Below are 21,335 nucleotides of genomic sequence, written 5' to 3'. Positions count from 1 at the left end.
TATTATCATAGTGTTAGGAAAAATAATTTATTTATTTAGTTTGCTCCTATAGTCATAGTGTTAACATAGTATTAACCAGAATAATTTACTTAATTTTTGGTATATTAAAGCATTAACAGGTGGTTTTATTTTGATTTTCCACAATATACATTTTTTCAGAGAGGGTTTTCAGGCTTGTTAATCCAGATGCAAATAATAGCGAATAACTTCCTGGTAGACTGTAAATTCCATAAAAAGAGTAACATTTTCACTAATAAAAGCCCAAAAGAGTATCTGCCACATAGTAGGAGCTCATTAAATCTTATTAAATTAACGAATGATTAGCAATGAGTAAATTCAGACTCTTTGCAAGTTCAGATATTGCTAGGTCAGGGCTTCTGGTTAAACATATCGGATTGAACCTATACATTCCCGTCTATTTCCTTCTGAAACTGCAATAAATGACATTAATAAATCCACAAGGATGAGGAAATAGGGAGAAGAAACAATAAAAATTAAGTTTTAAAAGTGGGAACCATATGGAAAATTAGTAATTTACTTAGCAAATGAGAGAAAGTAGAAACCCAAGCTGAAGATACAGAAATAATCAGGAATTGCAAGCATCATGTGCCTCTAGAAGGTGCACAACTGAAGCCAAAAACTAGAAGGTCTATATAGGAAGCTGTTGCATATCCAGATTCTTTCCCCTACCCTGCACAAATAGGCACTCCCTGTCTTCTGTTTGGCAGAAGATTGGAGAATTACGTTGGAGAGTTTGAGGAGCAACTGAGGTTGGGGAGATTCAGTAGAGTGCTAGAGGCAACTGGTACCAGGGAGAGCTAGTTGTTAGAGCTGTTGTCATTTTGTAAGCTGGTTTAAATGAGTGGTAGCTTGAGTTGACCATGGTGGGGTTTTTAACACTAATGAAATTGACAAGTGCTGCAAATCAGGCTTTTTTTTTTTTTTTTTTGAGACCCAATTTACCAGCACAGTACTAAGAGTATCATATTGAAAACAGTTTGGGAAGTCTAAATACTGAATTCTGAAGCCTCCCAGCCTAGTCCTTAAGAGGACAGTTAACCTTGTAACATCCAGGCAGCAGAATGGAAGATTCCATTATGGGGCAACTAACCTGCTCAAGAGAAGAGACTATAGCTGCTGCAGTTAAGCTCTCCCGATGAAACAGCTCAGCCAGATCAGTGCACAGTGAAGCCCACCACTATAGTGACAAAACTTTGTAGCTGACAAAGCTTTCAGCCAGCTTTTTAATATTTCATTGTTAAATATGAACAAGCAGTTAAGGATCACTGGATATTTGAAGAAAGTCTCCAATGTGAAAAACAAAACAAACAGGATAATGAAAAAAAACTTGGAGAAGCTAAGAAAATATACTCAGTTAAGAGAAATGTATTTATTAATCCACAAAACAGTAATTGAGTCTAGAAAAAGAAACATTCCTAGAATAAAAGAGAACCCTTAAAATAAATATATTAGTAGACATGAAAAAGTACAATGGAAAGGTTGGAAGATAATATCGAGATGATCTGAGAAAGTAGAACCAAAAGACAAGAAGATGGAAAACAGGAAAGGAAGAAAATGAGGGGTCAGTTCAAGAGGTCTGGTGAGTTTCAGAGAGAACAGAGAAGATGGAAGGAGAGCAAATGACCAAAGAAATAATGCAAGAAAGTAACCCATAACTGAAGGATCTGAGTTTGTTTTGCCTAACACCAATGCATATCATTATGAAATTTCATACTACACTTAAAGAGAAGATTATAAAACTCTCGGTGGGAGAAAAAAAAGTAGGTCACATAGGAAGGATCCAAAATGAGAATGGCAACATAATGACTTCAGACTTTTCATTGGCAGCACTGGAGGTAGAAGATAATAGAACCATGCCTTCAAAGGTTCCAAAGCAGAATTGTATGGTATTTAGCCAAAGAAGTTGTTAAGTATTGGTAAAATAAACATATTTTCAGACAAGCAGCGTCTCAAAAAATGTACCATATCTGCCTCCTTTATCAAGAAGTAGTAGAAAGGTTGCTTTATCAAGACAAGGGAGTAAACCAAGAGGAAATCATGGGATCTAGGAAACAGGAGACCCATCACAGAAGAAAAAAGGAAATTTTCAGAGATTACCTGATCAGTGTAGCAGAATGAAAGAGCAATTGGTCCAAATTCTAAGGGAAGGATGGAATGTCTCCAAAACATGGAAACTGAGAGAAAACCTGGCAGTTTCTTTTAGATGGGGGTATAGGTAGGAACAGGAAATGACTGATATATATTAATATGATATACTTTTTAAGAACATAATGCTCTTGGTCATTTATTATTACTAGGATAGAGTCTGTGGTATACTCTCCCATGTCTCCTCTAAACTTTGATTTGTCCATCTTAAAATACAGTGTTATTAATATAAATACTATAAATATTTATTACAATGTTAAAGTACTAAGCATCTATTAAATACATACCGTTGTAAATATTCAGAGACTGCCCTGTTATTATAATATGTACCTATAAATTAAGATGAAATCATGACTTCTATAAAAATATTTGCATTGTCCTAAAGTAGAGGCAGTCAAAATAGGTATTCATTGAGTGCTCTCAAAGTTCATAGTTCTTTATGAGCTAGAGGAGAATCTTCATGTTAAAATTGCAAAATGCTTTTTTTAGATGTTTCCATAACTTTGCATAATTATGTCCTTGCATATTGATAATCTGTATAGTAATTGAGAACTCTAAATAGATGGAATACTATGAAGCCTTTATTTTATTTTATTTATTTATCTATTTATATATTTTTTTGATTTTATTACTTATCTTTATTTGAACAGAAATCTTAAATCTTCAGATCACAAGTCCACTGTCTACTATAGTTTTCTCTAGCTTAGAGACTCTCCTTGGTGCTTTGACGTTGTGGGTGCAGCCTTCACGGGTGTGGTGAATCCATGGCTTAACCCCAGCTGCTTTCACTCGTAACTGCGTGGTTAGCAAGACCTTATATGGCCCCATCCTGTCCACTGCACAGCCAACTGATGGTCATGTCCTTGCTCTTTCCAGCTTTTGAGGAGGATGAGGTCTTTGGGTTGAATAGGGTCCAGGGGTACTTCAGGTGGATAGGCAGACCTATTGGAAGCACACTTATAAACAGAGGTTGGTATAGTGGCTATAATTTTGACATAATTAGCAGTAGTAGGTCCTTTTAAAACATCACTGGATTCTCCTGCCTGGGTAGACACCTGGAAAAGCCTGCCACACAAAATTTCAAAGGGGCTTAATTTAAGCTTGCTTCTGGAATCCACTCTAATCCATAGCAGGGCAACTGGCAAGGCCTTATCCCAAGTGAAGTTAGTCTTGACATACTTTAGCATTGCTCTTTTTTTAAATGTATGATTCATCTTTGCTCTTTTTTTAAATGCATGATTCATTTTCTCACCTTTTCCTGTTGATTGTGGTCTCAGGATGAATGTAGTTTCTAATCAATACACAATGCTTTAGACACTTGTTGGGTTATGCTAGAGACAGCAGCTGGTCCATTGTCACTTTGAAGGGTGTTAGACGATCCAAATTAGGCAGTGATTTCCATAAGGAGGGCTTTAACTACTTCAGAGATTTTTTTCTGTCCAGGTGGGATATGCTTTCACCCATCCCGAAAAACATCCAAACACTAACACGGATTTAAAATTTCCTGGGGCTCGGGGAATTTGAGTAGTCTATTTGCCACTCCTCAGTGGGGCAAGTTCCTCTATGTTGAGTTCCCATTTGAGGGGACCTATCATGCAATTCTGAGTGACTTGCTGGATGGCCTTTTGCAGAATAGGCCCCATTATTATTATTTTTTTAACATCTTTATTGGAGTATAATTGCTTTACAATAGTTTGTTAGTTTCTGCTGTATAACAAAGTGAATCAGCTATACATATACATATATCCTCATATCTCCTCCCTCTTGCATCTGCCTCCCACCCTCCCTATCGCACCCCTCTAGGTGGTCACAAAGCACCGAGCTGATCTCCCTGTGCTATGCAGCTACTTCCCACTAGCTATCTATTTTACATTTGGTAGTGTATATATGTCCGTGCCACTCTCTCACTTCGTCCCAGCTTACCCTTCCCCCTCCCCATGTCCTCAAGTCCATTCTCTACATCTGCGTCTTTATTCCTGTCCTGCCCCTAGGTTCTTCAGAGCCACTTTTTTTTTTTTAGATTCCATATATATGTGTTAGCATACAGTATTTGTTTTTCTCTTTCTGACTCACTTCACCCTTTATGACAGAATCTAGGTCCATCCACCTCACTACAAATAACTCAGTTCCGTTTCTTTTTATGGCTGAGTAATATTCCATTGTATATATGTGCCATTTCTTCTTTGTCCATTCATCTTTCGATGGATGCTTAGGTTACTTCCTCATTCTGGTTATTGTAAATAGAACTGCAGTGAACATTGTGGTACATAACTCTTTATGAATTATGGTTTTCTCAGGGTATATGCCCAGTAGTGGGATTGCTGGGTCATATGGTAGTTCTATTTTTAGTTTTTTAAGGAACCTCCATACTGTTCTCCATAGTAGCTGTATCAATTTACATTCCCACCAACAGTTCCAGAGGGTTCCCTTTTTTCCACATCCTCTCCAGCATTTATTGTTTGTAGATTTTTTGATGATGGCCATTCTGACTGGTGTGAGGTGAGCCCTCATTGTAGTTTTGATTTGCATTTCTCTAATGATTAGTGATGTTGAGCATCTTTTCATGTGTTTGTTGGCAATCTGTATATCTTCTTTGGAGAAATGTCTATTTAGGTCTTCTGCCCATTTTTGGATTGGGTTGTTTGTTTTTTTGATATTGAGCTGCATGAGCTGCTTGTAAATTTTGGAGATTAATCCTTTGTCAGTTGCTTCATTTGCAAATATTTTCTCCCATTCTGAGGGCTGTCTTTTCGTCTTGTTTATGCTTTCCTTTGCTGTACAAAAGCTTTTACGTTTCATTAGGTCCCATCTGTTTATTTTTGTTTTTATTTCCATTTCTCTTGGAGGTGGGTCAAAAAGGATGATTTATGTCATAGAGTTTTCTGCCTGTGTTTTCCTCTAAGAGTTTTATAGTGTCTGGCCTTACATTTAGGTCTTTAATCCATTTTGAGTTTATTTTTGTGTATGGTGTTAGGGAGTGTTCTAATTTCATTCTTTTACATGTAACTGTCCAGTGTTCCCAGCACCACGTACTGAAGAGGCTGTCTTTTCTCCATTGTATATTCTTGCCTCCTTTATCAAAGTTAAGGTGACCATATATGCGTGGGTTTATCTCTGGACTTTCTATCCTGTTCCATTGATCTATATTCTGTTTTGTGCCAGTACCATACTGTCTTGGTTACTGTAGCTTTGTAGTATAGTCTGAAGTCAGGGAGCCTGATTCCTCCAGCTCCGTTTTTCTTTCTCAAGATTGCTTTGGCTACCCGGGGTCTTTTGTGTTTCCATACAAATAATGAAATTTTTTGTTCTAGTTCTGTGAAAAATGCCATTGGTAGTTTGATAGGGATTGCATTGAATCTGTAGATTGCTTTGGGTAGTATAGTCATTTTCACAATGTTGATTCTTCCAATCCAAGAACATGGTATATTTCTCCATCTGTTTGTATCATCTTTAATTTCTTTCATCAGTGTCTTATAGTTTTCTGCATACAGGTCTTTTGTCTCCTTAGGTAGGTTTATTCCTAGGTATTTTATTCTTTTTGTTGCAGTGGTAAATGAGAGTGTTTCCTTAATTTCTCTTTCAGATTTTTCATCATTAGTGTATAGGAATGCAAGAGATTTCTGTGCATTAATTTTGTATCCTGCTACTTTACCAAATTCATTGATTAGCTCTAGTAGTTTTTTGGTAGCATCTTTAGGATTCTCTACGTATAGTATCATGTCATTTGCAAATAGTGACAGCTTTACTTCTTTCTGATTTGGATTCCTTTTATTTCTTTTTCTTCTCTGATTACTGTGGCTAAACTTCCAAAACTATGTTGAATAATAGTGGTGAGAGTGGGCAACCTTGTCTTGTGCCTGATCTTAGAGGAAATGGTTTCAGTTTTTCACCATTGAGAACGATGTTGGCTGTGGGTTTGTCATATATGGCCTTTATTATGTTGAGGTAAGTTCCGTCTATGCCTACTTTCTGGAGGGATTTTATCATAAATGGGTGTTGAATTTTGTCAAAAGCTTTTTCTGCATCTATTAAGATGGTCATATGGTTTTTATCCATCAATTTGTTAATATGGTGTATCACATTGATTGATTTGCATATATTGAAGAATCCTTGTATTCATGGGATAAACCCCACTTGATCATGGTGTATGAGCCTTTTAATGTGCTGTTGGATTCTGCTTGCTAGTATTTTGTTGAGGATTTTTGCATCTATGTTCATCAGTGATATTGGCCTGTAGTTTTCTTTTTTTGTGACATCTTTTTCTGGTTTTGCTATCAAGGTGATGGTGGCCTCATAGAATGAGTTTGGGAGTGTTCCTCCCTCTGCTGTATTTTGGAAGAGTTTGAGAAGGGTAGGTGTTAGCTCTTCTCTAAATGTTTGATAGAATTCACTTGTGAAAGCATCTGTTCCTGAGCTTTTGTTTGTTGGAAGATTTTTAATTACAGTCTCAATTTCAGTGCTTGCGATTGGTCTGTTTATATTTTCTATTTCTTCCTGATTCAGTCTCGGGAAGTTGTGCTTTTCTAAGAATTTGTCCATTTCTTCCAGGTTGTCCATTTTATTGGCATAGAGTTGCTTGTAGTAATCTCTCATGATCCTTTGTATTTCTGCAGTGTCAGTTGTTACTTCTCCTTTTTCGTTTCTAATTCTATTGATTTGAGTCTTCTCCCTCTTTTTCTTGATGAGTCTGGCTAATGGTTTATCAATTTTGTTTATCTTCTCAAAGAACCAGCTTTTAGTTTTATTGATCTTTGCTATCGTTTCCTTCATTTCTTTTTCATTTATTTCTGATCTGATCTTTATGATTTCTTTCCTTCTGCTAACTTTGGGTTTTTTGGGTTCTTCTTTGTCTAATTGCTTTAGGTGTAAGGTTGGTTGTTTATTTGAGATGTTTCTTGTTTCTTGAGGTAGGATTGTATTGCTATCAACTTCCCTCTTAGAACTGCTTTTTCTGCATCCCATAGGTTTTGGGTCATCATGTTTTCATTGTCATTTGTTTCTAGGTATTTTTTTATTTCCTCTTTGATTTCTTCAGTGATCTCTTGGTTATTTAGTAGTGTGTTGTTTAGCCTCCATGTGTTTATATTTTTTACAGATTTTTTCCTGTAATTCATGTCTAGTCTCATAGCATTGTGATCAGAAAAGATACTTGATACGATTTCAATTTTCTTAAATTTACCAAGGCTTGATTTGTGACCCAAGATATGATCTATTCTGGAGAATGTTCCATGAGCACTTGAGAAGAAAGTGTATTCTGTTGTTTTTGGATGGAGTGTCCTATAAATATCAATTAAGTCCATCTTGTTTAATGTATCATTTAAAGCTTGTGTTTCCTTATTTATTTTCATTTTGGATGATCTGTCCATTGGTGAAAATGAGGTGTTAAAGTCCCCTACTATTGTTGTGTTACTGTCGATTTACCCTTTTATGGCTGTTAGCATATGCCTTATGTATTGAGGTGCTCCTATGTTGGGTGCATAAATATTTACAATTGCTATATCTTCTTCTTGGATTGATCCCTTGATCATTAAGTAGTGTCCTTCCTTGTCTCTTGTAATAGTCTTTATTTTAAAGTCCATTTTGTCTGATATGAGAATTGCTACTCCAGCTTTCTTTTGATTTCCATTTGCATGGAATATCTTTTTGCATCCCCTCACTTTCAGTCTGTATGGGTCCCTAGGTGTGAAGTGGGTCTCTTGTAGACAGCAGATATATGGGTCTTGTTTTTGTATCCATTCAGCCAGGCTATGTCTTTTGGTGGGAGCATTTAATCCATTTACATTTAAGGTAATTATTGACATGTATGTTCCTGTTACCGTTTTCTGAATTGTTTTGGGTTTGTTATTGTAGGTCTTTTCCTTCTCTTGTGTTTCCTGCCTAGAGAAGTTCCTTTAGCATTTGTTGTAAAGCTGGTTTGGTGGTGCTGAATTCTCTTAGCTTTTGCTTGTCTGTAAAAGTTTTAATTTCTTCATCTAATCTGAATGAGATCCTTGCTGGGTACAGTAATCTTGGTTGTAGGTTTTTCCCTTCATCACTTTACATATGTCCTGCCACTCCCTTCTGGCTTGCAGAGTTTCTGCTGAAAGATCAGCTGTTAACCTTATGGGGATTCCCTTGTATGTTATTTGTTGCTTTTCCCTTGCTGCTTTTAATATTTTTTCTTTGTATTTAATTTTTGATAGTTTGATTAATATGTGTCTTGGCGTGTTTCTCCTTGGATTTATCCTGTATGGGACTTTCTGCACTTCCTGGACTTGATTGACTATTTCCTTTCCCATATTAGGGAAGTTTTCAACTATAGTCTCTTCAAATATTGTCTCAGCCCCTTTTTTTTTCTCTTCTTCTTCTGGGACCTCTATAATTTGAATGTTGGTGCATTTAATGTTGTCCCAGAGGTCTCTGAGACTGTCCTCAATTCTTTCATTCTTTTTTCTTTATTCTGCTCTGCGGTAGTTATTCCCACTATTTTATCTTCCAGGTCACTTATCTGTTCTTCTGCCTCAGTTATTCTGCTATTGATTCCTTCTAGAGAGTTTTTAATTTCATTTATTGTGTCGTTCATCATTGTTTGTTTGCTCTTTCGTTCTTCTAGGTCCTTGTTAAACTTTTCCTGTATTTTCTCCATTCTGTTTCCAAGATTTTGGATCATCTTTACTATCATTACTCTGAATTCTTTTTCATGTAGACTGCCTATTTCCTCTTCATTTGTTTGGTCTGGTGGGTGTTTACCTTGCTCCTTCATCTGCCGTGTATTTCTTTGTCTTCTTATTTTGCTTAACTTACTGTGTTTGGGGTCTCCATTTCACAGGCTGCAGGTTCATAGTTCCCATTGTTTTTGGTGTCTGCCTCCAGTGGGTATGGTTCGTTCAGTGGGTTGTGTAGGCTTCCCTGTGGAGGGTACTGATGCCTGTGTTCTGGTAGATGAAGCTGGATCTTGTCTTTCTGGTTGGCAGGACCACATCCGATGGTGTGTTTCAGGGTGTCTGTGAATTTTGATTTTATGCAGCCTCTCTGTAGCTTGCTGGTCCTTGAGTGGAGCTGGGTCTTAGCGTTGAGATGGAGATCTCTGGGAGAGTTTTCGCTATTTGATATTATGTGGGGCTGGGAGGTCTCTGGTGGACCAATGTCCTGAACTTGGCTCTCCCACCTCAGAGACTCAGACCTGACACCCAGCTGGAGCACCAAGACCCTGTCAGCCACAGGGCTCAGAAGAAAAGTGAGGAAAAAAAGAAAGAAAGAAAAAGAAAATAATAATAAAATTAAGTTATTAAAATAAAAAATAAAAAAACATTAAAAATTAAAAAATTAAAAAGAAAGAAAGAAAGAAGAGAGCAACCAAACCAAAACAGAAATCCACCAATGATAACAAGAGCTAGAAACTATACTAAAAAAAAAAAAAAAAAAATGAAAGAAAAACGGTCAGACAGAGCCCTAGGACGAATGGTAAAAGCAAAGCTCTACAGACAAAATCACACAAAGAAGCATACACGTACACACTTAAAAAAGAGAAAAAGGAAAAAAAGAAAAAAAATATATATATATAAAAGGAAGAGAGCAACCATATCAATTAACAAATCTACCAATGATAATAAGCTCTAAGTACTAAGCTAAGGTAAACATAAACCAGAAACAAATTAGATGCAGAAAGCAAACCCCAAGTCTACAGTTCCTCCCAATGTCCACTGATTCAATTTTGGGATGATTCATTGTCAATTCAGGTATTCCACAGATGCAGGGCACATCAGGTTGATTGTGGAGATTTTATCCGCTGCTCCTGAGGCTGCTGGGAGAGATTTCCCTTTCTCTTCTTTGTTTGCACAGCTCCTGGGGTTCAGCTTTGGATTTGGCCCCGCCTCTGCGTGTAGGTTGCCTGAGGGCGTCTGTTCCCAGCCCAGACAGGACGGGGTTAAAGTAGCAGCTGATTAGGGGGCTGTGGGTCCCTCAGGCCAGAGGGAGGGAGGGGTACGGAATTACGGGTGAGCCTGCGGCGGCAGAGGCTGGCGTGACGTTGCACCAGCCTGAGGCACGCCATGCGTTCTCCCGGGGAAGATGTCCCTGGATCACAGGACCCTGGCAGTGGCGGGCTGCACAGGCTCCCGGGAGGGGGGGTGTGGATAGTGACCTGTGCTTGCACACAGGCTTCTTGGTAGCTGCAGCAGCAGTCTTATTGTTTCATGCCAGTCTCTGGTGTCTGTGCTGATAGCCGCGGCTCGCGCCCGTCTCTGGAGCTCATTTAGGTGGTGCTCTGAATCCCCTCTCCTCGCGCACCCCAAAACAATGGTCTCTTGTCTCTTCGGCAGCTCTGGACTCTTTCCCGGATTCCCTCCCAGCTAGCTGTGGCGCACTAGCCCCCTTCAGGTTGTGTTCACGCAGCCAACCCCTGTCCTCTCCCTGGGATCTGACCTCCAAAGCCCGAGCCTCAGCTCCCAGCCGCCACCTGCCCCAGCGGGTGAGCAGACAAGCCTCTCGGGCTGGTGAGTGCACTGATCCTCTGTGCGGGAATCTCTCCACTTTGCCCTCTGCACCCCTGTTGCTGCGCTCCCCTCCGTGGCTCTGAAGCTTCTTCCCCCCTCCGCCACCACTCCCCCGCCCCGCCCCGTCTCTGCCAGTGAAGGGGCTTCCTAGTGTGTGGAAACTTTTCCTCCTTCACAGCTCCCTCCCAGAGGTGCACGTTCCGTCCCTATTCTTTAGTCTCTGTTTTTTCTTTTTCCTTTTGCCCTACCCAGGTACGTGGGGAGTTTCTTGCCTTTTGGGGAAGTCTGAGGTCTTCTGCCAGCATTCAGTAGGTGTTCTGTAGGATCTGTTCTGTAGGTGTATTTTTGATGTATTTGTAGGGAGGAAGGTGATCTCCACGTCTTATTCCTCTGCCATCTTGAAAGTCCCCTAGGCCTATGAAGCCTTTAAAATGAGATAGATCTATATATAATGATATGGAAATTAAGCAAGATACATTATTCATATTTTTAGAAAAGCAGATTGCAGAACAACATGGTATGTATTATGTGGTTTCATCTCTATTTAAAAAGATATATTTTATGTACTTGTATGCTTATAATTTCTGGAAGGATACACAAGAAACTACTAGAGTGGTTACCTCTGGGGAGGAGAGCTGGAAAAACAGTAGAGGAAAACTTTGCCTTTTCTTTCTATCCTTTGTGTGGCTTGGATGTTTACCCTGAATGTACTTAGCTTTAATAACGATAAACAAATGAACATAAAAATTTCAGATATATTAGACATGTAGGGAGAGTTCTTACTATTTGTCCTTTTACAGAAGTTTACTTGGATTATCAGCAGACACTGAAGAAACCTAATATTGGTGACACTGATTTAATCGCTTTTAAACCCTTGTCTTAGAAAACAGTAGTATTTTTACCCTTTAAAGGTTTTTTGGGAACAGGAGAGGGGAGTGTGGTGGTGATTATATAATATGTTAATTTATGAAGTAATAAGTTAATATAGTAAATATTGAAGTTCTACTAAAAAAGTGTTAATTTGAAATTAAAAATTTAAATTGTATTTAAGAGTTTTCTAGCCAATTAATTTCTGAAATAAACAGATGTGGAAAATGCATTCTGTGGTAGATAAAAATTTTTAGTAGGGTTAGGCTGGATTGTGCTACATTTCATATTTTTCAGTGCTGTAGTTTATATTACTTTTTCAGTACATTAAAACTTATGCAGTGAAACTGAATAATGGCAATGTTTTTATACCCTTTTATAGCCATTTCTTTTTCATAACCTCCCCCTATTTCCTGTTAACTAAACTATAAGCACCTTTCTGTTAATTTATGAAAATTATTGTTGAGGTAGCACATTATCACTGATCTGTATGGCACTTTCAGCATGTTAGAAGCAAAGGTCCAAGCAACATAAAACACATAAAAATTCATTAATGTGGTATTGATTATTTTTTGGATAATTAATTTTATTGCAGACCCTTGAAAGAGATAATGAACTGCAAAGGGAGAAGGTGAAAGAAAATGAAGAAAAGTTCCTTAGTCTTCAAAACAAGCATGACAAAGCACTAGAAACTTGGAAAAAACATGTAGGTTTATTAAATAGTAAAATATTAAAATATTTTAAGTAGTAGACATTTAAAATAAATATTAAATGCTAAGAAAATATTGCAAAAATAATATAGGAATAAAGTCAGGCACATTGTCTTCTTGCACTAATATTTCCAAGAAGTGAATGTTTTTAAAGCTAAATTTAATAAAATTTTCTGTAATGCTTTCGTGCATGAAAAACCATATATATATGTGTGTATTTATGTATATTTTGTATGACTTTTTGTATGTGACAAATAAAAATTAATTTTCCTTTTCACAAAACCATTGATAGTGTTTTAGTAAATGATTATAATAAAGAATTATATAGGTCTTATTGTTAGCTGATCTCTTTAGCTTTCCACAGCAGTTTTGTTGACTTGTATTAAAGCCATGTTTAGAACATATATACAGTAGTTGGGTTCTGTAGTATTAACATTTTATCATGAGAATTGTTATGTTATAAACATGACTATTTCCTTAAAGCACAACTCTTTATTTTACATTAAATTTTAATTTCAGTGAAGTAGATAATAAAAGTGTAAAGTGATGTAAATTAAAGTTGTGAAATATAAGGTTCACTTTTAAGACTGGTGAACCCCCAAATCGATTACTCTACTTTATTATCTATTTTTATTGCCTTCAATTCTTTTAAAAGAACTAAAAAAAATAAAAGGTAATTATTTAAGAGTTTATGAAAGCTATATTTTGGGTAAGTAAGATTATATTTTAAGCTATTATACTAATTATATAATTCTAATACTATACTAATATATTTTATAATAATATATATCTGCATACTATTCTGTAGATGATTTTGTTTGATATAAATTGTTACATAAGTAATTCTTGATTTTTTGATCCATTTGCAGCTAACATGTTCTCTTAATCTGTATTTTGAAGAGATCAAATCTTCACTGATGAATTTGATAAGCATTACCTAATTCTCAAAAAATATTTTGTAATTAATTGTATCAGAATACTATAAAATGCTTAATGGCCCCTAAAGAGGTAAAGTTTGTCATTAAGCAACAAGCATAGTAATTTTCATTTTAGCTTCAGCTAATCTACCTTGCATCCCAACACTTCCTTCTCATTTCTAAGGCTTAAAAGATCATGGAAATAGTACTGTTAGGATAAGGAAAACTATGAAGTAAAAAGAGAATATAAACTTGAATATGCCAACCACACCAAAAATAATTAGTTGAGATAAGAGAAAATTAAGCATTTATTTTTCCTAATGATATTTCAAGTATGTCCCTCCCCCAAGAAAAAAGAGTCAATTGAATTAAGAAAATAAGCATTCAGCTTCACTGGTGAGGCCGCAGTCTATAATTTGGATAAAATTGGTTTTGTCTTAGGATTTTTAGCATCTACAATCATTTCACTTCCATATGATTTAATACTAAACAGAACATAGGTAAATTTCTAAAAAGCTGCTCTGTTTCTATAGGAGTTTTCTTGAATGGGAGGTCAGATCTACTCTTTAATTGTATTTCTATCTCGATATAAGTTTTTCACCATTCTTGAGTGAAGGACAATTATAGTGTTGCTACTGAGATCGGATCAAGACGGGTTTTTAAAAATCATTAAAAGATACTGACAAAAATAAGATGAAATCATATATACTGCTGTTTAAAAAAATAAACAGTGAAAACACTGTACAAATTAAACAGTGAATATTACTAGATAATATATTTAAAACTCATTGAAATGTCTTAAAGAACATGTTATGTGTATCTGTTTTTATTTGGCTAGTTATACAGCCAATGGTTGCATATAGATAAAAAGATAATAAATAGGGATGTTTAGAAATTATTTAGGGAAAGGGGGAATCACAAAAGGAATTCAATTCACAACATATGTTGAGCATCTGTTATGTGTTAGGCACTATTCTAGGAGCTGGATTTTCAAAGATGCCTAAAATACAAAGATTATTAAAGAGCTCACACTCTCAAAAGACAGGTAATTATTAAGTTAACCACAATAGTGTTGAGTGTTTTTAGTAGTGTTAACATTAGTATTAACAAATTACTGTGAAAGCACAAAATAAATCATATTGTTTAACTAGGTTGGAGAAAGTTTTAGAGAAAAGATGACACTAGAATTTGGTCTTGAAAGATGAATAGGGTTTCACCAAGCAGAAGGTGCCTGCTTCCTATACTTCGCATTCCACTCTGTTGGCATTCCATTTAAGAAAGGGAAAAATGATGGAGGCATGAAACTGCATTCTCAAGGATGATGAATAGTCTGATCTAGAACGTGACAGTGGAAATTAGGTTGAGATCACCTTCTGAAGAGTTCTTTACTAAGGAAGTTGAATTTTATTTTATAAGTAATGGGACGCCATTGAGATTTTTAAAGCAGAAAAGTGACATAGATCTGCATTTTAGAAAAATAACCCTTGCAACAGTATGGAGAATGGCGTTATGGAAAGAGATTAATAAGTAGAATGTTGCAAATAATCTAACCACGAGCCTATGAGGGTGTAAATTAGGGCAACAGTAGTGAGAACAGAGAAGAGGGATAGATACAGGAAGCATTTTGGAGGTAGAATTAGCAGGATTAGTGACATTTTATGTATAATGGATTTTAGAAGGAAAAGGAGTAAACTATGATTCTGAGATTAATATAATGAGCAGAATAATAATGTCACTAATTGACATAAGGAATGTGAAAGGAGAAGCACATTTGGTGGATGAAAATGAGTTTAATTTGGGAACTGATGAATTTATGGTGACTGCAGGACATCTGACTTGAAATGTATATCATGCATTTGGAAACATGAATCTAATCTTAGGAGAGAGGTTGGGAGATGGGATATAGATTTAAGACTTATTAGCATAAAGGTGAAATTTGAGGGTATGATAAGATCATCTGTGGAAGGAGTGGTAGACTTGAAGAGAAGGCTAAAGAAGAAAGAGCCTTGGGGAACACCAACATTTTACGAGTGGTTAGTGTGTGTATATTGGGGCAGGAGGGGAGAGGGAGCCTGATAAGAATGGTGAGAAAGGTAGAAGGATAAAGAGAGAGTAGTACCATGAAAATGAAGAAAGGAGGCTATTTCAAAGAATAAGTAGTCAGCATAGTCGAGCTACAGTGCTGTTAAATGGTGTGAAACTTGGAACAAGTCCTTTGGCTAATTTGCAGGTGATAGCTGAGAAAAATAATCAGTAGAACAATGAGGGCAGAAGTCGGTTGTTAAGGAGTGGTGAGAGATTAGAATTTGAAAGTAGCAAGAGTGGACTTTATTTTAAGAAGTAAGAGAGATAGAGTAATTGAGTCAAGGAGAAAAAAGTTAGGAACGTGACAAGAGCATATTTGTGGGCTGAAAACATGCTGGTATAGTGGGAAAGATTGAGACCAGGCAGGAGAGAAGAGATCTTTGCTAGAGCTAAGCTCTAAGGGAGACAGGAGTGACTTCCCTGACCATCTAATGGTTAAGACTTCGCCTTCCAATGCAGGGGTGCGGGTTCAGTATCTGGTCAGGGAGCTAAGATCCCACATGCCTTGCGGCCAAGAAAAACCAAAACATAAAACAGAAGCAATATTGTAACAAATTCAATAAAGACTTTAAAAATGGTCCACATCAAAAAAATTTTTAAAAAAGAGGGGGAGGGGGAGACAGGAGAGGATGGGGTAGAGAGCACTTGTGGAATTTCTGGTAGTTTAAAATTAAGAGACACTTCAGTAATATTTTATGACAAAAAGGTATTTTTCTCTTCAATGGAACTTACTTTGTCTTACATTTGAGGTTCCTATGAAGGAGAACCCCCCCAAGAAAAAGATTACGAAATTTTATAGCCAGTAAAAGCCCAGTGTGTAGATGTAAGTATTAGCCTGAAGAGTCAGTTTCTGTTGTACTGCTTAGTGCTCAGTATTCTTCATCTAACTGAGTTAAAATCTGTATATCTAATTTGCAACAAGAAAATAAAACTTTAAGAAAGCAATGAAGTGGTAACTTTCATAGAATTTTTATGATTAAAAATAAATTAATTTTTCATTTGTAACAAGAGGTAGTTTAATGTAGTACTTGAAAGCACAACCCCTAGACTTAGCCTTGGATTTGAATCTTGACTACCACTTTATATCTACCTGATCTTGGGCAAGTTACTTAACGTCTGTGAGCCTCACATTTCTCACCTGTAAATTGGAGACTAAAAATACCTCATAGGATTTTTATGACTACAAAATTATATTTATTAAGTACTCAGCACAATTCAATAAATGGTAGCTTTTAATATTAGTAATTACTTCGGGAATGTTTTCATTTTTTACTATGTCCAAAGACTTGTGTTAATAAAGTATTTTTATACAAAATAAATTTATATACGTGTTCATTTTGGTTAAATGTTATATTAGGTTGAAGAACTTAATGGAGAAATTAATGAGATTAAAAATGAGTTATCATCACTTAAAGAAACTCATACTAAGTTACAAGAACATTATGAAGAATTATGCGATCAGAAAAAGTTTGAGGAAGACAAGAAGTTTCAGGTAAAATTCAAGTATGTTGGGGGTATAAGCTCTTAAAGAAATTAGGACCATCACTGATGATTTTCTCCATGCTTCATATTTTCCGTTTCTCAACTTTTAAAAATTAGTGTAAGTGTATAGTCTGTAATACATTTTTAGTTAATTTTTATGTACAATATGACATAAGGATCAAGGGTCATTTTTTTGGACATGAATTTTCAGTTCTAGCACATACCTTTGTGGAATAGACAATTTTTTCTCCCATTGTGCCTTGGCACTTTCTTTGAAAATCAGTTAACCAAATAAATATATTTGGGTCTACTTCTGCACCCTCTATTATATTCCTTTGATTTTATGTCCCTCTTTAAGCCAATATAGCACTTTCTTTATTAGTGTAACTTTATAAGAAGTCTTAAAATGTGGTAGTATAGGTCCTTCAATTTTGTTGTTCTTTTCCAAAATTGTTTTGGCTATTCTAAGTCCTTTGCATTTCCATATAACTTTTGGAATCAGTTTGTCAGTTTCTAAAAGAAAAAGTCTCTGGGATTTGGACTTGGATTGTGTTGAATGTATAGATTAATTTGCAAAGAATTGACATCTTAACATATAATTCATGAACGTGGTATATATCTTTACATTTATTTAGATATTCTTTAATATCCTTCAGAAATGTTTTGTAGTTTTCATTGCATAGGTCTTGCAAGTATTTTGTTAAATTTGTCCCAGAATATTTCATGTTTTGGGCTCTTACTGGAAATAGTATTTTAAAAATTAATTTTTCTAATTGTTTCTTGCTAGTATATAGAATTAAAATTGATTTTTGTACATTGACCTTGTATGCTTTTCCCTTTTTTTTTTTCCTTTTACCTTTTTAATTAACTTATTATTGTAGTAGGTTTTTTTTGGTTGGACTTTGGACTTTTCTATGTATCTGATTATGTCATCTGAGAATTTAAGGCAGACAGATTTTACTTCTTTTTCTGCTCTGTATACATTTTATTTTTTCCTCAACTTATTGCCCTAGCTAGGACTCTTTAGTACAGTGTTAAATAAAAGTTGTCAGCGTTGACATGCTTGCCTTACTTCTCATCTTAGGTGGAGAGTATTAAAATCTTTCATCATTTCATATTATGTTAGCCATAGATTTTTTTGTATATGCTCTTTGTCAGGTTGAGGAAGTTTCCTTCTATTCCTAGTTCGCTGAGTTTTTATCATGAATGAATTTTTATCATGAGTGGGTATTAAAGTTTGTCAAATGCTTTTATGGTATCTATTGAGATCATATTTTTTTCTTTATTCTGTTAATGTGTCAGTATTAACCAATTAATTACATTAATTAATTTCTAAATTTACCTTACATCCCTGGGATATGTGTTATCCTTTTTATATATGGCTAGATTTGATTTGCTAATGCTATGTTAGGGGTTTTGAATTGATGAGGAATATTGATATGTAGGTTTTGTTTTTTCTTTGCATTCTTTTGGTCTGTTTTTTGTATCAGAGTAATACTGGCCACATAAATTGAGTTGGAATGTGTTCTTTCCTCCTGAAAGAGTATTGTGTAGAACTGGTGTTACTTACTAAATATTATATACAATTCATTGGTGAAGCTATCTAGGCTTTTTCTTTGTGGGAATATTTTAAATAACAAATTTAGTTTTTAAATTATTCATAGGGCTATTCAGAGTCTCAATTTCTTTTTATGTCAGTGTGCAGAAAATAGTTGACATAGCAGGCCTGTGAAAGGCCTCTGAAAGACCTGCTTGTAAGTTTGGCTCTTGACTGATACCTGGAAATTTGGATTTGGGGAGGGTTCCCACCACTTCCTAACAGACAGGAATGGCTCACTGGGCCTAAACTATTAAGTAGTTTACTTTGAACATCTGCTTTCTTTCTGGGAGTCAGGAGTTTTGGCACATGCTAGGCAGAGAGTGACCAGCAACCAAAAAACTTTGGGCACTGAGTCTCTAATGAGCTTTCTGGTAGACAACAATTTACATTTGTGATCACAATTCATTGCTGTGGGAATTAAGCATGTCCTATGTGACTCCACTAGAAGACTCTTGAAAGAGGTTTGTACATGGTTTCCTCCAGACTTCACCTCTTGTGCCTTTTCCCTTTGCTGATTTTGCTTTATATTCTTTGCGGTTATAAATCTTAGTCAGGAGTACAACTGTATATTGAGTCGTATGAGTCTTCATAGCAAATCGCCAAACCTGGGGGTGGACTTGGCGAACTCCAGCACAGTCCATTTTGCTAATTTTTCTCTTTCAAGGAACTTGTTCTTTTCATCTAACTTGTCAATATATTGGTTATTGGCCTTTTCTCTTTTCTAATATAAGCATTTAAAGCTATTAATTTTCCACTAAGCACTGCTTTAGCTTCATTCTACAGATTCTGATGTGTTGTTTTCATTCTTATTCAGTTGAACATATTTTAAAATTTCTCTTGTGAGCTCTTCCTTGACCCATGAATATGAGTTTGACCTATAACCATGCTGTTTAGTTTCCAAATATTTGAGAATTTTCCAAATATATTTCTGTTAATGACTTCAAATTTAAGTAAGACTTTTATCATTTTAAATATATTAAGACTTGTTTTTTTGCCAAGTATATTGTCTATCTTGGCAAATATTTCATGTACCCTTGAAAAGAATGTGTATTCTGTTGTTGATTGGTGGAATGTTTTATAAACGTCAGGTCAGTTTGGTTGATAATGTTGTTCAAATCTTCTCTATCCTTACTGATTTTTTTGTGTACTTGTTCTATCAATTAGTGGGAAATCTTTAATTATAACTGTGAATTTATATTTCTCTTTTCAGTTCTGTCAGTTTTTGCTTCATGTGTGTTTAAGCCCTGTTATTAGGTGTATACACAGTTATAATTATTATGACTTCCTGATTAATTGACCTTTTTATCATTATGAAATATCCATCCCTATCCTAGTAATATTATTTTGTCTGATATTAATATAGATGTTCCATCCTTTATGATTAGTGTTTGTTTTATATACTTTTTTCACCTTGCTTGTGTTTGAGGGGTAGACCTCACACAGCAAGACATTTTTGAGCTGAGTTGTTAAAAATAACTAAGAATTTTCCAGATAGAGATTTAAATTAGATGGAGTAAAGTGAGCAAAGAATCATAAAAGTGAAATACTGTTACTCAATATGTAAACTAGATGTTGGTTAGCAAGGCTGCAGTATAGGATGCTAGCAGTGCAGTAAGTAGCAGGATAAGAGGTTGAAAAGATAGGCAGAAGACCGACTGTAGAGGGCTATATAGTCCATTCATAGAAATTTGTTCTTGACACTACCATTTGGGGGCTTTTAAACAAGGAGTAAAGTGCTTAGATTACTTTTTTTGAAACATCATTTTGGTGATGATGTGGGTAGACAGTGGGACAAAACTAAAGGCATGGATTCCAACTTGGAGAATACTGCAATAGTCCAGTCCAGAGATATTGATTGTCATTTTAATATTCATAGCTATAACATAGCTTGAGAGCTATAAATAACAAGTAATTCCTACATCTGATTGATTATAGAAATGAATATAGACTTGCATTCATAAAAAATTGATCAGCATTCATTCACTTTCATACTGAAAATAACTTATTCAATCAGATTATAAATCATGTTTTTAGTTTAAGAAATGTAGACAATATAGACACTTTAAAATAAGAAAGTGAAGATCACCCATAACACCGCCATCCAGAAATAGTGATTGTTAAAATTATGGTATATGACTTCCAGAGTTTTTCTATGCGTGTGTTTGGATAGAAACAGACACACATAGGTATTCATATACATGCATTTTTTAAAAACTAAAATAAATCATACTTTCTCTGATGTTTTGTAGACCACTTTTATTTAGAAATTTCTTTTATTGTGGTAAAAAACATAAAATTTGCCATTTTTAAGTGATTAAACTTAAAATTACAATTCAGTTGTACTAATTATAATTCAGTGGCATTAATTACAACTACAGTGTTTTGCAATCATCACCACTATCTATTTCCAAAACTTGCATCATCCCAGACAGAAATTGTGTAACCATAAATCAGTAACTTCTGATTTTCCCCTCTCCCCAGGTAACCTCTAATCTACTTTCTGACTCTATGAATTTGTCTATTCTATATTTTTTATATAAATAGAATTGTACAATATTTGTCCTCTTTGTCTGGCTTATTTCATTTAGATGATGTTTTCGGAGTTCACCAATGTTGTAGCACTTGGTTCCTTTTTATGGCAGAATGATATTCCACTGTATGGATACACCACATTTTGTGTGTCCATTCTTCTATTTTGTTTTTTTTTAAATAAATTTATTTATTTTATTTATTTATTTTTGGCTGTGTTGGGTCTTCATTGCTACGTGCGGGCTGTCTCTAGTTACGGTGAGCAGGGGCTACTCTTTGTTGCGGTCCGCGGGCTTCTCATTGTGGTGTCTTCTCTTGTTGCGGAGCACAGGCTCTAGGCGCGCAGGCTTCAGTAGTTGTGGTGCGTGGGCTCAGTAGTTGTAGCTCGTGGGCTCTAGAGCACAGGCTCAGTAGTTGTGGCGCACAGGCTTAGTTGCTCCGTGGCATGTGGGATCTTCCCGGACCAGGGCTCAAACCCATGTCCCCTGCATTGGCAGGCAGATTC

At 35.7% G+C, this 21,335-nt stretch overlaps 1 protein-coding gene across 1 annotated transcript in view; it reads left to right on the top strand.

Moving 5' to 3' along the window:
• The window catches only part of CCDC73 (coiled-coil domain containing 73), a 120,199-nt gene that overhangs the window by 84,347 nt on the left and 14,517 nt on the right, over positions 1-21,335 (top strand). Inside the window, exons 12-13 of the mRNA XM_061201548.1 lie at positions 12,100-12,213; positions 16,577-16,711. Of these exons, the coding sequence (XP_061057531.1) occupies positions 12,100-12,213; positions 16,577-16,711 (249 nt within the window). The remainder of the gene's footprint in view (positions 1-12,099; positions 12,214-16,576; positions 16,712-21,335) is intronic.

Source organism: Eubalaena glacialis, chromosome 10 (assembly GCF_028564815.1).
Source record: "Eubalaena glacialis isolate mEubGla1 chromosome 10, mEubGla1.1.hap2.+ XY, whole genome shotgun sequence".
Taxonomy (NCBI): domain Eukaryota; kingdom Metazoa; phylum Chordata; class Mammalia; order Artiodactyla; family Balaenidae; genus Eubalaena; species Eubalaena glacialis.
The sequence above is the reverse complement of the archived record's forward strand: the minus strand, read 5'-3'. Positions and strand labels throughout refer to the sequence as shown.